We start from the raw sequence: 19,983 nt of genomic DNA, 5'->3' as shown, positions 1-19,983 counted from the left end.
AGCCAACAAGGATTGTTTGACGGGTAATCAAGGATCGAGTTCTTGGTAGTACACGCGATGGGCATCTTAGGGGCAAAGCGATAAAATCAATGGTCATTTTGTCCAAATGAGATCATCCATACAAAAAAAAAAAAAAAAAATCCCTTATAGTTTCCAAATCCAACGTTATTAGGGTTGCTCGCTCTTAAAGAGCATTTTGATATTGAAATGTCAGTGAAATAGCTAAGAAGAGTCTAGGGAGTGGAATAAACTAAATTTGGTCGGACTATTATAAAATTTTAGTATTGTTTTTACAAACCTTCTCCAACTTTATTTTTACAATTAATTTGTTCTAATTTATCGTATGAAAGTAATTGCTAATATAGGTGTAATGATTGCAAATTTCATATTAATCCAACATATAAATTTCATATTAATCCAACATATAAAGCCTTGAGATTTGCAAGGGAACAAGCCATTCATATATATATAACGTTCGATGCTCCTATAAGAGTGTCATTTTATCTTGAACACCCATTTATCAGTATCACCAACCAAATGGTAATCTGCATTTTTGGCCTGAAAAATTAAAATAAGACAGGATTTGAAATAGCATTAGAAAGTCTGGGAGATTACAAATTCAATCACTATGGCTCGTATTAATAAAGGACGAGAAAAGTTTGAAACTCAAAGGGGCATGGACAACAGCCACCCATAATCTCAGCAAAAAAGCTACTCGTTATTAAAATTTCGACTTCTTTTCATCGAATGACAGATGTGTGTGCTTTCGTGTTGTGGCAAACAATGTTTCCTCGAATTTTCAGGAAAGGGTCAATCAAAACCGCATTGATCCAACAAAGAACAACAATCACAAGGAAACAAGCCATCCATGAAAAATAATTGAAAATGACTCAATATGCTGCTTTAACTGCTTTCTCTGCAGCATCATCCAGATCTTCTGCCGTTATCAATGTCATGCCACTTTCCTGAAAAACCATCAGCAATCACATAAAATTTGGTTACTCTCTCAGTAGACAAGCAGAACCTTTAGGCCCGTTCATTTTGTTTTTTTTAAAAAAAAAAACAAATTAAGTCTATCGACATTACTTCAATTACCAAATTTCTTTCTTTATTATCTACTTTTCATCGATGGTTTAAAAAACTTCGATGGTTTAAAAAACAAAGCCAAATTTGGAAAAATTAAAAAAGTAGCTTTCAAATAGTTGTTTTTATTTTTAAAATTTAGTTAAGAATTCAACCATTGTAGTTGAGAAAGATGCAAATCATTGTAAGAAATGTGAATAATATGCTTAATTTCAAAAATAAAAATCTAAAATCTAAAACCAATGGTTACCGAACGGGACCTTAATTATTAGAGGCAAAAAAAAACCCTACGATTGAAGATTTACCTTCAGAATTCTTTTTCCTTGGTCAACATTTGTACCTTCAAGCCGAACAACCACGGGCACTTTGAGGGCAACCTTAAACATAAGGTCATATCCAATCTTAGAATAACATGTTCGTAACCATATATCTTGCTAAGCAAACAGAAGCCAACAGTTGCCAAGTACATGTGAAATTTTATTAAGGACTTTTAAGGAGTAAAAATGTGAACGCCAAACTTCTGTTCAAATTCCATCTGCGTTTATTGAGGATTGATATTAAGCCAATCTTCAAATTCTTCCAGCAACATTTTTGTTTAAAAGAAAGATAACATTGCAATAATGTGGTGAAAAGTTATAACGTACAATAATTCAAAACAATTACAAAATTTATTCTGACTTATTTCCACCAGAACTATAAAAGTAAAGAAACTGAAGGATATTCAAAAAGAACTCAGAAGATTCTAACTCAAACTTGTAAAAGGCCATAGCTGAAAGCTCTTCATTAGGTTTCAATTTCTTAATTGCTTTTATATGGCAGTTTAGCATGGATGAAGGGGGCGTAGTAAATGGGCAATTGGGATATATTTCAAGCTTCTTGATTAAAAAGGATATCATATGTACAATTGTGTATTTGATAGCTGAAATATCAAAAACAGCAAGAGAAGCAGTCTGACATAATGATGGAAACCAGAAATATGCAAATTTTACCTGTTTGGCAGCGTTGACAATTCCACTAGCTATGACATCACATTTCATTATTCCACCAAAAATGTTCACCAAAATTGCTTTAACTTTCTCGTCAGAAGTCAATATCTTAAATGCCTCAACTACCTGCTTTATCATTTTAGTTATTAACCCGTCGTACAATAATGACTAGTCTAGAAAACGAATGAAGTATGAATAAATATATGGCAACAAAGTTTTGAAGATTTCCTCGCACATTCCACACATAACACATGTAATATGAAAAATGTCCGCACAGCAAATTCTATTTGTTGATTTCATTTTTTTCTGAAAATAGATTATATAAAATTAAAAGAAATATTTTTTTTTTGTTAAAAGTAAACATATTTTCATTTACAAATGTAAACATATTGAAATGATAACAAATTAATAGTATTTTATAGTGTATTTGATATGTGGGTAATATGTTTTTTAAGTTTCTATTAATTTTGGTTTTCTTTTCTTGACATAAAATACAGATGGAAATATAAATAAATAAAATAAAATAACAAAAAAATAACTTTTCAAGAAACTACTTGAATGTTCTGTAATTGCAATAAAGAACCAGAAACTCCAGTTTCAAGGAATAACTTCTTTAATCTATACGTAATCATACTTTCTAACAAATTAACATTAAATTATAAAATCATTTTTCACTCAACAACCACCACCCTCTGTCATAAAATTCTTGGTGGGGGTGGGGCGGCGGAGATTGAATTATAGGGCTTTAGAAGAGATCGATTTGCTTCAATCATTTACCTGGCCTTCAGAAGCATTTCCACCTACATCAAGGAAATTGGCAGGAGTTCCCCCATGCAGCTTAATTATATCCATCGTAGCCATTGCTAATCCTGCACCATTGACCATGCAACCAATTTCTCCATCTAAACCAATGTAATTTAGATCTGCTTTGGCAGCATCAACCTATTGGAAAGAACAAAGAAAATCAAATAGACATTTCAAAGTCATTACGCTTCATAATATTCACATACAAAAAAGCACTCATGCCCATCCTCGTAGAAGAATGCTGAACGAAGGGGGAAGCTGAAACTGAAATGAGGAAAAATACAACATACAAAAAGAAGAGAATTGCAGAGAAAAAGAGGACCGGGAGGTATGAAGACTTCGACTATTTTTTTAACTTCCAAACGTTTAGGTGGAGAGTCCAAAAAAAAATTTGGTGCTTTTTCTACTTGAATTTTAAGAATAAAACGGCATGCCTCCATGCAAACTTTTTTATTTTTAAAATTTATGGGTGTCCAATCTAGCTCGGTGCACCTTGGCTAATCTTATGAGGCAACCACCTAACCTAACCTTACCTTACAACAATTGGTTATCAATAAAATTTGTAGAATATTAAATCTTAGATATGTAGCTACTTTGGTTTGTTCCTATTTCTAGAAGATGTGGAATATACAATAAAAGTATATAAGTCGGTTAAGAATTGAGGTCAAGGTAAGGGCTACAAAGATGCAATACCAACAAATAATTACAAATGATTTGAAACTAGGTTTCACGTTGAAGACATAGAATAAACAATAAAAAAAATAAAAAAATAAAAAAAATAGTTTACAAAATCTAGGGCTGAGGATAGGAGCAAACGAGGCTTCCTTTAGAGTAAATAAGAAATTGTTTTAAGGAACCCTAATAATCAACATCGGTTTACTTTTGCACTTTATTAAGTTTGATTGGGAAACCAAATTAAAATTTTGGCAATATAGTTAATGCAACCCCTAAAAGTTGGTGATTCTCACAAAAAAAGAAGGAAAAAACAGTAGGATTTTATTTTCATACCAATAATCTCAATAAAATCAAGAAAGTATTCTCCTCCACATTAAGAATGAAAACCAGACCTCTCGAGGATCCTCTTGAGTTGGATCACGAAGAGAAAATATTGCTTTCTGACGAAATGCAGCATTATCATCAAAGTTTAGCTTAGCATCGGCAGCCACCAACTGATTTTCTGAAGTCTCCGCAATGGGATTTACCTGCAACAAATCGGATAGTCAGGATCATCAGATTAACACTCTAGGAAGTGGAGCAATTCAAGCAAATATGTAAACTGCCAACAGTAAAGTTAATAAAGTCATGCTTACTTCCAGCAATGTGCAGTCACATTCGCAGAAGAGTTTATACAATTTTTTCACTTGTTCAATCGAATCCTGTCTATCAGCAACCTTGGGAGCCAAACCATCCACAACCTTTGCAGCATCTTCATCCGTTATTCCTTTGAAAACATCAATAGGTACCTTCCAGAGAAGAAAGAGATGGATGAGTGAGGAAACATTAAGTTGAACCAATGTCAAAAGAAGAAAAGCTCGCTTTTGCTCAACACTACCAAACGAGCAAAGATGAAATAACAACCTTTATAATCATATCTGGGAAGTTCTCAGCAAGATCTTCGATGCTAGTTCCACCCTTTCTACAGGCAATTATAAGCTGGAAATAAAGCAAGTTAAAATTTATTTTATTTAACAATCAAAGTCCTCCTTACTTAGGATGCACCTAATTTGACAAACTAAATAAGAAATACTGAAAATTCTCTGCAAAAAGAAATGAAGCAGGCACACATGGTAATGGAACATACTGGACCGGCAGTTTTACGATCCAGAGTGATAGCGAAGTACATTTCATTGATAAGTGACAACTTCTCACACAGATAAACCTGCATTGAGTTATACAAAGGAAACAAAGAAAATTAAATCAGTCATGTTAAAGTATTCAGATCTTTAGTATCAAGTGTTGAACAAACCATGCAGCAGACACAAACGGGATAATGAGAGGGAAGGAAGAAACACAAGAATATGCTTCGTAATAGAGTATAACATATTGTTATTAGAAAATACACAACATATTTAAGACACTGCAACTCATCATAATTGGAAGCTAATATGTGAGTGGATCCTTTATCAATCTTTATATCATTAGTGCCCTCCAAGTTGTGCAATGTTCATCCTGGACTTAATTTCTTTACCTCATTCTCACCCCAGGTACATCGAAAAGCCTGGGAAAGATAGATAATTCTAGCTGGAGGTTGAAGTTTAACTAGGCTCTTACGTGAGAGGGAGATTATTGAATAGATTTTACTTCACTAGAAGGTGATGGTTTCTGCAGTTTTCACCCTCACTACACTATGAGTGCAAAACTTAACTGCTCTTTAGTGTATATACTTGCAAATCATTGAATTACAAAAAATATTGATTCCTTTGTTCCATTGATTATTGGACACAGTCACTATGAGTGCAAACGTAACTGCTCTTTAGTGTATATACTTGCAAATCATTGAATTCCAAAAAGTATTGATTCCTTTGTTCCATTGATTATTGGACACAGTACCCTTATCTTCGAAGATGTGATGGTTTTGTTCCAGCCATATAAAAGGTAATTTGAAGGCCCTTACTGAGTAGTTTTTCCAGTAAAGGTATTTTCAATTCAACCCTTGGCCTTAGGATGTTTTGCCTTTGGTGTCTATAATACACATCCCCTTTAACAAAATCATATACATACTTAAGCTAAATGGCAATGAGAGCCTAAGCTAACTAATCAACTACATCAATTGGATTAGGCGTATGTTATCATGTTTCTAAGCCATTTTTGGAAATGTCTTTGGGGGAATTTTGATACCCAACTGAAACATGGCACCACTTGCCACCCTTAGGCATGTGGTTAGACTGAGATTACTAATAGAACTTCAGAAATAACCATCATGAGTTGGACTACTAGTCAAGAAGATATGTGTACAACCTAAAAAACAAATCTTGTTCAAGTAAGGCTGTTGTCTAGATTAACTCTTGATCTAATAATTTTACCCAATGGTGCAGATTTGAGTCCAAAAGCAAAGGTAATAGCCAATCAGGTTCAACATATTCACAAGGAACTGGACGGACTGAGCAGTGAAAAGACGTATGTTACCTTACTGACAACTTTGCCCTGGGGACCAGTTTGTTTGGTGACAAGTATCTGCCCAAGCATCTTTCCTGCACACAAAATAGGAAAGAAGGGGGAGAAATGAATTACTGAAATATTCCGTTAAAGTTGTGAGCTCCACACGGAATAGAAATATTTAATTTCACAAAATACAATAGACGACTTGGCATGAAGAAATCCTTCTCATCCTTCTCATCCTAGTTCCAAGATGTCAGGAAATTTACATCTAATATAAATTTCAGGAGTAACCATTTATCTTCAAGAAAAACACTGATGGGATCTTTAGGTAGAACTAGAATCTTCAAATAATAAGATACTGAGAACATTTTAGGACAAACATGAAAATACAAAAGAGCATCCTACCAGCAATCTCTTCAACCTGATCCACCTTCACAATGTGAACTCCACCCTTTAAGCCGCTTTTGAATGTTCCCAAACCTCTTCCACCAGCCAAAATTTGGCTTTTAACGACCAGCTGCACAATATCAAATTTTGTATAATGCGTCTCATAACTGGCTAAGTTTTTGCTAATACGTCTTGTGGCATTAACTAAGCAATGGCCAACTTCTTTTTCATTTCTAAACAAAAATGTCATGCAAGGCAATACTGTAACTGTAATGATTTCTATTTTTTGTGATTTCAGAATTAGTAAACGTCCATGGAAAGGACCGTTTGCATCATGAGAGGATGAAGAGAGAGAGAGAGACCTGAAGCCCCATGCTTACCTCTTTCGCATCAGGAAAAACAGTTTGCATTGCGTTTTTTGCTTCTTCAACAGAGGAAACAGCAATACCCTTTGGCACATTGATCCCGTATTTGTTCATCAGCTCAGCACCCTGATCTCCACAATAACAAAGCTCACGCACAAAATGAGAATTCTTTCACAGATTTTAAATCAAATGCAAGAATCGGCCAAAAAGAAATTTTACCAAACTGTTATGATGGCTAAACATACCCATAAATCAAAATCCAGGATATGTTCACAGTAAAAGAAACTATTAGAACAAAAAAAGAAAAGGTAACCTGATACTCATGGACGTTGAGACGACGCAGCTGTTGTTGCTGCCATTTTCCCGCGACAGAAAGAGATCGAGAGACGAGCTTATTGAGCAACCCTCTCACCATGGTTTTCGAGAGAATAATCGATAAGATCTGCAGAAAAGAACTTCAAAATCAGGCACCGGAAGCAGCTCTAAGTTCAGCCGGAGAGGTGGCAGATGGAAATGTATGGGCTCTTCTCGTCGGAGCAGAGAATGTTCGATTGAGAGAGGGAGAAGAAGAAGAAGCGTACCCCTAGCTTCAGAATTCTTTTTCTTTTTTCTAATATATTTTAATATTTTAACTAAATTACAAATTTGGTCCGATTCTTTTAGCATAATTTCAATTTAATCCTCATGGTTTAGTCAAACTGTACGAAATTTCTTTTGTTACCATATTGACACAATTTTTCTATATTAGGGTTTAAGATTAACGATATTGACATATCTCTTGGAATTAGGATTTTTTTTTTTTTTTTTTTACAATATTTGAAGTGGAATCGGATATGAGGTTGATAATTATATCAATTGAGTTATTTTCATGTTTAATTTTTGAATTAAGGTTTAGGACCAAGTAATAAAATGAAGGATATATCTGAATTCTTTTTATAGGTAAAAATATAGTTTAGAATAACGAATGATATATAATCACATGAGACCGGATTAAAATTAAGCTCAGCACATTGAAGTTGATTGAAAATTTTAAGTTATTGAAATCAAAATGAATCTAGACTATATTGCCCAAATTAAATTAAATGCTTAAAAGATTATTTGATAATTACTTTTTAGTTTTTGAATTTATAAAAAATGAATAGCAAATTATTTTTATAATATTATATCTATGTAATACTGTAGGAGCTAAAATCCATCGAGTTTATTGTAATCACACTATCAATTACAAGTCTATATATTTTTAACCAATCAATAAAGAGAAATAATAAAAAAGAAACGTGTCTAATAGGTGGAAAAAAAACAATTATAATCTCTTCGTATAAACAACACAAATATTCCCACAATTATAAAAAAGAGAAAAGGTAAGAAAAACAATCTCAAATTGTCATCTAAGGTTGATCAATAATATGATCTCTCACTATATGTATATGTCTAAGTTGATTTTGACTCACATTTATCTCAATTGGGATTGCAAATAGAAGTTCATAGGGTGGGGTGGATTCTTCGTTCCCCATTTTCATTCCTCTACCTGTGAACTTAAATGGAAAATTTGATTCTTCATGCGGAATTTGCAGGACTTTTTTTTTTTCAAAAATTAATGAAATGCTTTTTTAAAGAAAAAAATTATTAAAATAGTTGTTTTTCGTTATGAACTTTCATTTAGAAGGTTAATTCCGTGTGAATCCTCTAGTTAATTCCTCATTACAAAAATATTAAATTTCTTAAAGTTAACTAAAATGAAAATTTATGTTAATTTATTTTATTATCCATACATAAGACTTTAGAGTTTAAAAATGTTTTAAATATGTCAAATTATTCATACAATATCATTATCAATACATAAGAGTTTAAATGATTCAAACATTTACATACAAAAGGTAATAAAGAAAATAAACGGGCGAGAAAAGGTCCATTTATCTGGCACAGAATTTTCTTCCCCCATTTCCTCCTTTGTTTCTTGCCTAAATTAAGATTCTCCGCTCCATTAAAGGGCAGTCCCAATGCCCCCCTCCCCAAAGAAAATAGATATCTATATTTGAAGAATATCACTGTCATATTTTATGTTTTCTTCTTTAAAAAGCCTATCATAGCTATCATATAAATTGATAAATTTATGTATTGTACGACAAATTTGTTCAAAAGATAGGAGACATTTGCTTCAAAATAAGAAATCGAGACTTTAATACCCAAAGTATCTCTCAATCACATCGCGAAGTGATGAATGACGATGATTGAATATCTCTTCTTCACCTAGTGGTTCACATTTTGTTCAATCAATAAACAAATAATCATAGAAAGGTTACTATTTCAGAGAATAAATAAATATAGATAAATATTTCATTTGGACATTGAAAATTTATTTGCAGGATCTCTAATACATTCAAGAAATATTCGAGAGTCATTCATTGTTCCTTCCCAACTAGACATATGATATACGTATATCGCATATGGAGAGAGCAAAAGTACATTATATTTCATGTGGGGGTTTGTTTTCCTAGTATGATTTAGAATTTACTCGTTTTGTTGAATATATATGGTAATGTGGTTCCATCAATTACGAAAAACACAATTTTATTTAATAAAATTATGTATTACTCATTAACTTTCATTGAAATAACTTATGAAATGATAACTGGTCAAGAAAATTATCTTGAAGAATGAGTCAAATTCATATTTGAACATAAGCTCTGGAGGGACAATATCAAAGTTTGAAGTATAGATCATCTTGGTTCCAAGATAATAAAATTTCTTTAGAACATGATCAAAAAATTGTGAGATTATATAAGCAAAATTATGGTATTTTATTCTTGAATAGTCAAGTATTGTTAAAGTATCTCACTAAAATAGCGATGTCATTTTTCATGTATTTATTTATTTATTGTTTTGAATTTGTAAATGGCAGCTAACAACTTGTGTTTAGGTTTAGCCTATTTTATCATGTAGGTGGTTAGCACTATCGGTAGTTGAGGAGTCCATGAACATCCTTTGTTTTCTATTTTTATCATTATGTATTTTGTATAAATTTCTGGATTTAAATCCTCTCTATTTCATATCAATCTAAAAGTACTTGTTGGTATCAGAGCTACGAGAATGAGAAATTGTAGCTTCATCTTGTGACTAGTCTAGTTGATCAATGGGTGTATCATGACTTTGTGTGGGTGACATTGACTCTTGAATGGGAAAACCAATTCATGGTAATATGGTGCTATAAGATATTTGTTTTGTAATTTAACTAGTTAGAAAACCACTTTTAAATGGAAACTCTTTCTCATCGAAGACAACATGTCTAGGCACATAAATTTTTCCACTATGGTGCTACTATTGTTTCTTAAGTCAGTCTAATATTTCTAAAGATGTGTAGGCATCAGTGATTAGGTCATCTATCACATAAAGTTTTGTGTCAAGTTTTAAAGCATGTATATGTCACTACTCTTAGTAATGAAAGTAGTTTTTATAATGCATATCAATGTGGAAAATCTCATGTTCTTCCTTTTAAAAACTCAACATTTCAAGCAAAAAATCCACTTGAGCTAGTAGCTTGTGACCTTTGGGGGCCTTCACTAGTAGCTTCCTCCTCTAGTTGTTTTTATTATATCAACTTTATAGACAGTTATCCTAGACTTACACATATCTTTCCCCTCAAAAATAAAGGGCAAGCCTTCCAAGCCTTTACACAATACAAAATCCTAGTTGAAAACAACTTTGAGAGAAAGATTAAGAATCTACAAACTTAGTGGGGTGAGTTTAGGAGTTTTAATACTTATTTAAAATAAAATGGAATAGAATTTAGGCACCTCTGTTCTCATACAAGCTAATAAAATGGGTTAGTTGAGAGAAAACATAGGCATATAGTATAAATGGGTCGAATCTTACTTGCCCAAGCTTCAATGCCCTTACAATATTGGTGGGATGCATTTGTTTCCACTATTTATCTAATAAATCGTCTTCCCACACCAGTTTTAGAACTTGAGTCACCTTGCGAAAAAGCCTTTGAGAGAAAAGCATATTATACTTTCTTAAAAGTATTTGGAGGTGCTTATTTTCCTTGTATTAGACCTTATCAAACTTAAGTTTCAATTCCATAACATTAAATGTGTTTTTTTGGCTATAGTGAAACTCACGCTTAAGCTTAAGTGGAAAAATTTATGTGTCTAGACATGTTTTCTTCAATGAGAAAGAGTTTCCATTCAAAAGTAGTTTTCTAACTAGTTCAATTTACAAAACAATAATCTTATAGCTCCATAGTGTCATGTGTTGATTTTTCCATTCAAGAGTCAATATCACCTACACAAAGTCATGTTAAACCCATCGATCAATTAGTCCAGTCATAAGATGAAGCTAAATTTCTCCCTCTCAAAATTTTGATGCAGCCGAGAATTTCCCCCATAACAACACTCAACTCTGAATCTTTGTCCCAACCAATTGCTAATCCTGAGGTATGTTTTTCTAACCTTGAGCCATCCATTCATACAAACCAACCAGAATATCAAATCTCACAATGTCCAATGCAAACTCATGCTAAAAGTAGTATTTTCAAACCAAAAACCTATGATTATCTTTCATATCATGTAGATAATCTTAATGAACAGAAACCAAGGACAACATATGAGGCCTTACAATCAGCATAATGGAGGAATGCTATGCAATCAGAAATTGAGGTGTTGAACAAAAACAATACATGGATCTTGGTTCATTACAACTCAAACTTTAGTCTTATGGGATGCAAGTGGGTATTCAAGATTGAAAGGAATACAAATGGAACAATTCATAAATATAAAGTTCGGTTAGTAGCAAAAGGTTTTCATCAAAGTCTAGGTATTGACTTTAAAGAAACATTTAGTCCGATTATGAAGTCATTTATTGTTTGAATTATGCTCACATTGACTATAATCATAATTGGAGTGTAAGACGGTTAGATATAAATAATTTCTTTTTGAATGGATATTTAGAAGAGTGTGTATTTATGATACAATCTGAGGGTTATATTGGCGAGGATAAACCACAACATGTTTGTAAATTGAATCGGGAATTGTATGGCTTAAAACAAGCTCCTAGAGCTTGGTATGAGAGGCTTAAAAATGTGTTACTTGGTGGGGTTTTAAAAACTCAAGAGCTAATCACTCATTATTTTATTTTCTTAAGGCTAAGATCAAGGTTTATGTATTAATCTATGTGGATGACATCCTATGAATCTCCGACTAAAGTGTTCTATTTATTTTTGGGTAAATCTTTACTTAGGAATATTCCAGCTAATTAAAAAAAACCTAAGTTTATGTGATAAACCAATTTTAACCCCAACATTAGACAAGATTATATACCAGTTGAGTTTGTAACCCAGGTTTTATAAGATAACGACCTATTTTAACTATTAAAACAAGGGGTTAATCTACCTGAGCATGCAACTTATCTTTGTTATGGATCTTAATATCTAATCCAATTTTATAATAATTTATAAGATAATAGACATACTTTGCATCCATAACATTCATCAAAGATATTCAAACTTTAATATAACACTTATATTAAACTTTAGAAACTCTAAACATGTATATTATATATTATAATTCTTTATAATATATTTTAAATGCATGTAACATGCCTATGATGAGATTTTAAATCTACATGGCATACATTATGCACATATATGTTTAATTTAAATATAACATACATCACATGCATTAATATTTAAACACCACTAATATGGTTCGACTTTGGCAGACTGAGCAAGCAAAATTACTAATTATTACAAAAGTAATTAAAAAACAGCTTAAAAAAGAATCTAGACCCGACCCAAACCAATTCTCCAAGGCTCCAAATAAGGCTGAATCAGACCAAAATGGGCTGAACCTGACCAAAAACCAACAAAACTAGTCGAACCGGCTCACGAACGTGCGCCTTTTTGGGTTGAGATGAGCAGCGTTGCAACGCTCCACTCCCAGCGTTACAATGCCACGGGTTCAACAAAAGCAGTGTTGCAACGCTCTAGGGTAGCATTGCAACGCAGCCTGCTACTGACCTTGCTTGCTTCAATCTTCGATTATAGCCTAATTTCAACTCTATTGACTCTAATAAAATTATAGATTCCAAAGCACACATATAAGTTCATCAATCAAGAGCCAATTACAAATTAAACTTCATAATCAAAGAGAAATCTAATACCAAAGTTGAATTTCAACCATATTAGTCAACCAAACATGCATCCATAGAAATTCACCCACCAAACTCAAATTAACGTTAATTGAGTACTTAAATCATGCTCTAATACCAATTGATGGAAAATACATACACGCAATGGAAGAAATCATAATCAATAAGCGCTCTAATTACACTTAATTTGTGTTCTAAAAGCATGCATGATATAATATTTCAAAAGAGAAAGGTTTTAGAACTTATACTTTTGAAGACTTCCACGAAATCCAAGCTGCTTTCCACTAATTTGAGCTGCAAATCAATTGTGGATCACCAAGAGTGTCTTCTCTACTATTCTCCAATTTGGATTGGAGTGGTGAAACTCAAAATTGAGGGGATTTGAGGTGGATCTATAGAGGGTTAAGCAGAAACTGTTGGGATTGGTATCCTAATTCTCCTGGAGTCTCGTTGTTTTGTAAAGATACACATTGTTCAATGAATAAAATAAGTGTTATTTAATTCTGACATTTACTCATATCCAATAAACAAAGCTCCTTAGTTATCTTATGTGAACTTAAACATGTATATATGATATATAAGTGGATCGTGCCTTAAGTGATAACCTAAATAGGTCTGTAGTATAAGGATTAAGGTGGGATACCTGATTCTAGTGACACTACGGATACAACCCGCTTTGTAGAGGTTTATAAGTGTTGTAAACTACTATAGATGGTTGATCTTGTGACTATTCATGTGGAAACGTGCAAGCGGGGGTGTCCTATACAAAAAGTTTATATAAGACCTAGACCACGAGATGACTAGACTTTATATATAACGTCGTTGATACTAGAGACTTACATCTCACGTAAACAATCATAGGTGACACGACCTCAATCCTGAGTGTTTTGGGAACTCCTGCCTTTGAGGATCGTTCTTTGATTAGTATGGGTGAGAGTGGCCAGATTGTCAACTCAATATGCCTACCTTTTTGGGGACTTGTCTGATCGGGAGCTGGAATTCAATCCACAATATGGAATTTAATCTTTTCCCGAAGCAGGGATAAGTAGAGAGATTGCTCCCTTAAGGGCTGATTCTGGAGCTTGAAAATAGTTGGCCACAGTTCTCTTTGGAAGAGAAGACTTAGTCATAATAGAACTATGACTAATGATCATTAGAGAGATCAGTGGTACTTAAGGAGACAGATATAACTACAGGGGCATAACAGTTATTGGCTTAGCTGTACTTACGAGCGATCTGTGAAGGGTTGTCGCACTGCTGATTCGTTAAGATGGATACATAATATATCTGTGATAAGAAGAGTTCAGCTGTCGATCTTTAGTGAAGTGTTTGGCAGTTAATGGATGGTGGATCCCGTGACTAAAGAATTTAGTTAGTTATTCACGTACCTTTGGAGCTTTGAGCTACAGGTCCACGAGGTCTCATTGGTAGCTCAATGGTTTCAGTTGATGATCAGTTCTTGGTGTTGATTTGAAATGTTCAAATTGACAAGAGGTATTTTGATTATATATGATATAATAGGTATGATGTATGAGATACATTTAGTGGAGGATTGATGTAAATGAGATTTACATTAAGTATCATGGAATAGAAAAAAAAAACTATGGTTTATATGTTTCATGAGATGAAATATTAAAACTATAGGTTATAAATATAGTATAATAAGTTGGTTATCATTTATATTTATAATAATATTAATTATTCGATAATTAATTCTTTTTCTTTAGTAACCAAGTGAATGAGTGGTTATTGAATTCATGGTAACCGTGAGTTTAGAAGGAAATTTTTTTTCCTATTTTTTTTTTAAAAAAAAGATTTACAAACACTGAAAAGTTTTCGTAAGAAAAAGTTTTAAGATTTCTCTCTCAGTGAAAAAGGGATCTCATGATAGTCATCAAGTAAATACGGATTTACTAAACGACAGTTGGGCAAGCTAAACGGTCGTGCAGTGGCAAGCTAAATGATCATGTAGTATTTACTAAACGATCGCATAGTTTTGCTAGACGATCGCTTGCCCAAAATAAACGATCGTGTAGAGTCTGTAGACGACAGACCGAGCTAAACGATGAGCTAAACGATTGCATAGCTTTTGCTAGACGATCGCTTAACTTTATCTAAATGATTGGGCATTGACCTATACAATAAGTCTCCACCATCTCCCACTTGCCAGTCGTGTATGTGATCGGTGTTTCCTCTTTCGTCTGCCTCATACTAAGTTCGAACAGAGCCCGCTCTCTAGAGTCACACATCGAGAATACCAAGATAGCCTTGTTGGTGGTGTTAGACTCAACTCGACACCGTCGAGGTTCTGTGGAGGTCGTTCGTGGTGCTGTGGAGGCCATTCGTGTTGTTGAGGAGTTCATGGCCGAGGCGATCGTTGAGGACGAGCGCGAAGAGTTCGTACTATTTTGCGGTCGTGTAGATCGAGCGTTCGAGGTTGCGGTTGTTTGAGTGGTCGTGCGTAATGGAGCGTGGAGAAGCATCTTCAAATGTTCGTAGAGTTTCTCTCTTTGTTCTTTTGAGTTTTTCATGCTGTAATTTCTGTATGAATTGTATAACCGTTTGTTTGAAGTCGACTGTAAATGTATTGTTCATTCATGATTGTGATTTAGAATAATCTATTTCCGCTACTCATGGAAATCTCAAATCTATTTCCTTCAGAAACAAATTTCTGCAAAATTTCTTTAAAGTTCAACATGCAACTCTCGCTTCAATTTCCAAAAAAATAAAGTATATATTTATCGAATACATGCAAGAACCAAGCTATAATGTTGATTGACACATCAAAGTCCAAAAACTAAGTGGGATAGGTGTCCAAATGTGGAGAAATCCACTAGGCTACTCAAAATGTGGATTTTTCCATTATATCAAATATTAATTTTCAATTTCAATTGATTTAATTCAAAATTAATCAAATAAAAATTTCAATTTCTAAAATTAAATTTGAAAATTTAAAATTAATTTAAGTTTAATTAACTGATTAATTTAATATCAAATATTAAATTAATTAAACACCTATATCATACATGAAACCTATTCATGTATTTAATATTTAAATAAACATTTAAATATTTTAAACTCTCTGATTATGTTTAATTTTGATAAATTAGATGTTCATTATATCGAATATAATTATCCAAACCCTAACTTGAAATTGAACAATTCAAATTCAAATCCTAATTTAAAATTTGCACACTTTAAATTGAATTTGAATGCTTCAAATTCACTCAATCTACTAATCCAAGATTTACAAGCTAGTAGAGAGACCTTATGGATATACATATCATAGGCTGACTCTCCGAGATTAACCAGCTAAACTCTTTAACCTAATTAATCACCATTTGTTAACTATCGGGTCACTCCACTAAAGCTCTGTAGTTGCACTCCCCTCACTATAGATATATTGTGTCCACTCGATATAACCGTGATTAGTATGTTAACCCTTCATAAGTTGTTCGTAATAACGATTGGGTCAATGGTTGTTTTATCCCCGAGATTACATCTTGCTCTTTAAGTCCCACTGATCCTTTAATAAACAATTGGTTTACGATCCAATCACTAAACCGAGTCTCTCTCGGACCAATGAGAGGTTGGGGCCCCTTGTTCAAGACCCGGAGTCAGCACTTAAGGGAACAACCTCTCTACTATCCCTAAAAGTAGGTAGGAGTGAGTTCCATCTTGCACCTTATGTCCCCAGCTATCTAATCAATCTTACCCTTGAAATGGGAGGCTTATTGAGTCAGCGTTGTTGAGTCAACCCTCACCTATGCAAATCTAAGGATAATCCCGAATAAACAGGAGTTTATAGCTAGCTCAGGATTATGGTTAAGTTATCTAGGTCATCGCTTTAAAATAGTCAATCTTAAACAGTAAACAACGTTATAAAGTAATAATGACTTATTTCTTGGTCCGATCTTATGTAAACTCATTGCATATGATGCCCCCGCTCCTCATGTCAATACATGAACGAATCAAGATCACTTCGTCTATAGCATTTTACAACAAATTATAACAACTACAGAGTAGGCCGCATCCGAGAGTGTTACCAGAATAAGGTACCCAACCTTATTCGTATACTATAAACCGTTTTGGCTATTTATTGAACTTGATCCACTCTTATGTCTCCACATAAAGTTCAAGTATTCATATAATAGTCATGGATGGAGTTTATTGAATTTAGTCTTTACAAGTGCAATTTACATATTCAACAACAATTTTATTGAATAAACATCAATAACATCTTTATTGATAATAGAATATATTTAACAATACAAACTACAGTTTTAGGACATACAACCTAACATAAACAATTTGGATACACAAGATTTTGGCTACATAAGTATTTTTCCTTTCTCTTCCTTTCTCTATTTCATGTCAATTAAAAGTTCTTGTAGTATCTTAAGAATATGATGTTTTTGTAATGCGTCACAAAATGCTATGCATTGCATCATTTTCATCCTAAAAAAAAAAAAAAAATCCATGCATATTGTATAAATTTTTTTATTATAAAAATGTCTTCATTTCCAAAATAATAATAATAATAATAACAATAATTTAATCGCCTGAGAATGTGTTGCCCTGATTGAAAACCTTTTGAAAGAAAATGTCTTTAAAACAGTGCAAGTGCACACTATCTACAAGATATGGGTCTTTCTAGTGGTTAACTTTGTTGAGGACTGTGTCCTAAATCTAGTGGTTTGTGATATATAAACGATGATATTCATTTATTTCATACAATAAAGAGTTTTTTTTTTTTTATTTTCCATTTAGAATTGTGTAACTCGATCCAATAAACAAAATATAGGGTTATTTAATATAACTTAAACATGTATGTGGTTGACATACGGTGGATCATGTTTAAGTATTGTAGTATATGGATAAGATTGGGTGTCTTATCCTGGTGACACTACGGATACGACCCACTTTGTAATTGTTATAATAGTTGTAAAGTATTACAAACGACTTAATCTTAATCGTTCATGTGGAGACATATGAGTAAAGGTATTTTATAAAAAGAGTCTATATAAGATCGGATTTTAAAACAGTCAGTCCTTCTTTATAATATCGTTACTTGAAAAGAGTTACATTTCACTAGATGACCAAGGTAACTTGACCTCATTCCTGAGTGAGTTGTGAACTCCTGTATAGGTCAATCCTTTGATCTGTATGGGTGAGTGACCTGATTCACCGACTCAATATGCCTACCATTTTAGAAATTCGTATGAGTGGAGAATAGGGAACACAACTACACAAGATGATATTTTCTCTTTCTCGGTTATAGGATTAGTAGATGAATTGCTCACTTAAAGACTGATTCTGGGTCTTGAATGATGAGGTACCTCATCCTCTCACTGGCCAGAGAGAAGTCTAATTTATAGTTTGACTATAATTAATTGTTCATTAAAGAGATCAATGGTACTTAAGGAGTTAGATGTAACTACATGGGTATAACGATACTTTTGACCCAACTGTAGTTACGAGCGATTCGTGAAGGGTCAACTTACTGTTGATTGATTATATCCATAGACACAAAAATATATCTACAATGTGAAGAGTGTATTTGTCGGTCTTTAGTGGAGTCACCGGTAATTAATGAATGTTGGTTAATTAATTAAAGAGTTTAATTAATTAATCTCGTATCATTGAAGCTTCTAATCTGTAGTTCCATTAGATCCCCTTACTAGCTCACTAAGGATAAAACTGTTAGGGACGATGCCCTAAATCTTGTAGGTTTGGTATTTTACAATCATAATGTACAAACAATTTATTTATTTAACAAAATAAGTAGTATTTTATTTGACATTTAATAACATTAACCCACAAAACCAATAAACTAAGATCCAAGGTTGTCTTTTGTAACTTAAATATGTATGTGGAGACATACAAGTGGATCATGTTTAAGAGACAACCTAAACAGTCTGTAGTAGATGGATAAGACTGGATACCTTATCCTTGTGACACTACGATTACGACCCACTTTGTAGATGTTACAACTATTGTAAAGTGCTACAAATGATATGATCCTGATCATTCATGTAGAAACATGTGGCTAGGGATGTTCTATTCAAAGAGTTTGTATAAGATCGGACCACGAAATAACTAGTCTCACTATATAACACTGTTGATGGAAAAGACTTACATTTTACCAAGATGACCATAGGTGACTTGACCTGAATCCTAAGTGAGTTGTGAACTCCTGCCTATGAAGATGATCCTTTGATCTACACGAGTGAGAGTGGCCAGTGTCGTTGACTCAATATGCCTACCACTTTGGGAATTTGTCTGATTGGGGAGCTGGGAACGTAGCTACACAAGAAAGAATTCACTCATTCTCTATAATTAGAGTAAGTAGAGAAATTGCTCCCTTAAGGACTAATTCCAGGGCTTGAACAATGTGATGCCACAACCTCTCCTGGCCTATGAGGGGTTTGGTCATAGTTGGTCTATGACTTATTGTTCATGAGAAGGATCAATGGTACTTAAGAAGTTAGATGTAACTATAGGGGCAAAATTGTATTTTTGGTCCAGTAATACTTATGAGCAATTTTTGAATGGTCAATGCATCGTTGATTAGTTATATCCAATGGACAAAAAAATATATCTGTAGTGCGAAGTTTTCAGCTGTGGTCTTTAGTGGAATGACCAACAGTTAATGAAAGTTGTGTAATTTAATTAAATAGTTTAATTAATTATCCTAGTACCACTGGAGCTTCAGTCTATAGGTCCATAAGGTCTCCTCAACAGCTCAATTGGATTATTGATAATCAAATTAATTTTCTGTTAATTTGAATTGTTCAAATTAATTAGATATGATGTAATTAATATAAAATTATATGTGATATAATTAATATAATGTATTTGATGCATTATAATATAAAGTTTATTTTGAGAGAAAATAAATATTTGAATGTGATTCAAATATTAATTATATGAATTTGATTCATATAAAAACTCTAGATTAAATTTAATATGAATTTGATTTATATTAAATACTATAGGTTAAATAAGAGAATTTCAAACTATAGTTTATATTATAGCAAAATATAATATAAACTATAGGTTACATATTATATTAGATATAACATATAGTATAATATATATTATATAGTGAG

At 32.9% G+C, this 19,983-nt stretch overlaps 1 protein-coding gene across 1 annotated transcript; it reads right to left on the bottom strand.

The window, feature by feature from the left end:
* Positions 1-611: 611 nt before the first annotated feature.
* On the bottom strand, positions 612-7,376 carry LOC120068435 (ATP citrate lyase (ACL) family protein). The gene is made up of 12 exons (XM_039020202.2): positions 7,038-7,376; positions 6,740-6,850; positions 6,378-6,489; positions 6,000-6,064; positions 4,675-4,752; positions 4,452-4,526; positions 4,184-4,336; positions 3,941-4,075; positions 2,847-3,011; positions 2,073-2,195; positions 1,389-1,460; positions 612-965 (listed from the first exon to the last, which is right to left on the bottom strand). Exons 1-12 carry the CDS (start codon positions 7,137-7,139, stop codon positions 891-893), a joined length of 1,266 nt encoding a protein of 421 aa, XP_038876130.1. The 5' UTR covers positions 7,140-7,376; the 3' UTR covers positions 612-890.
* Between the last annotated feature and the right edge of the window lie 12,607 nt (positions 7,377-19,983).

The sequence above is a fragment of the Benincasa hispida genome, chromosome 12 (assembly GCF_027475165.1).
Source record: "Benincasa hispida cultivar pf3 chromosome 12, pf3_genome.v1.1, whole genome shotgun sequence".
Lineage (NCBI taxonomy): Eukaryota > Viridiplantae > Streptophyta > Magnoliopsida > Cucurbitales > Cucurbitaceae > Benincasa > Benincasa hispida.
Note: the sequence above shows the minus strand (reverse complement) of the source record. Positions and strands in the feature narration are given on the sequence as shown.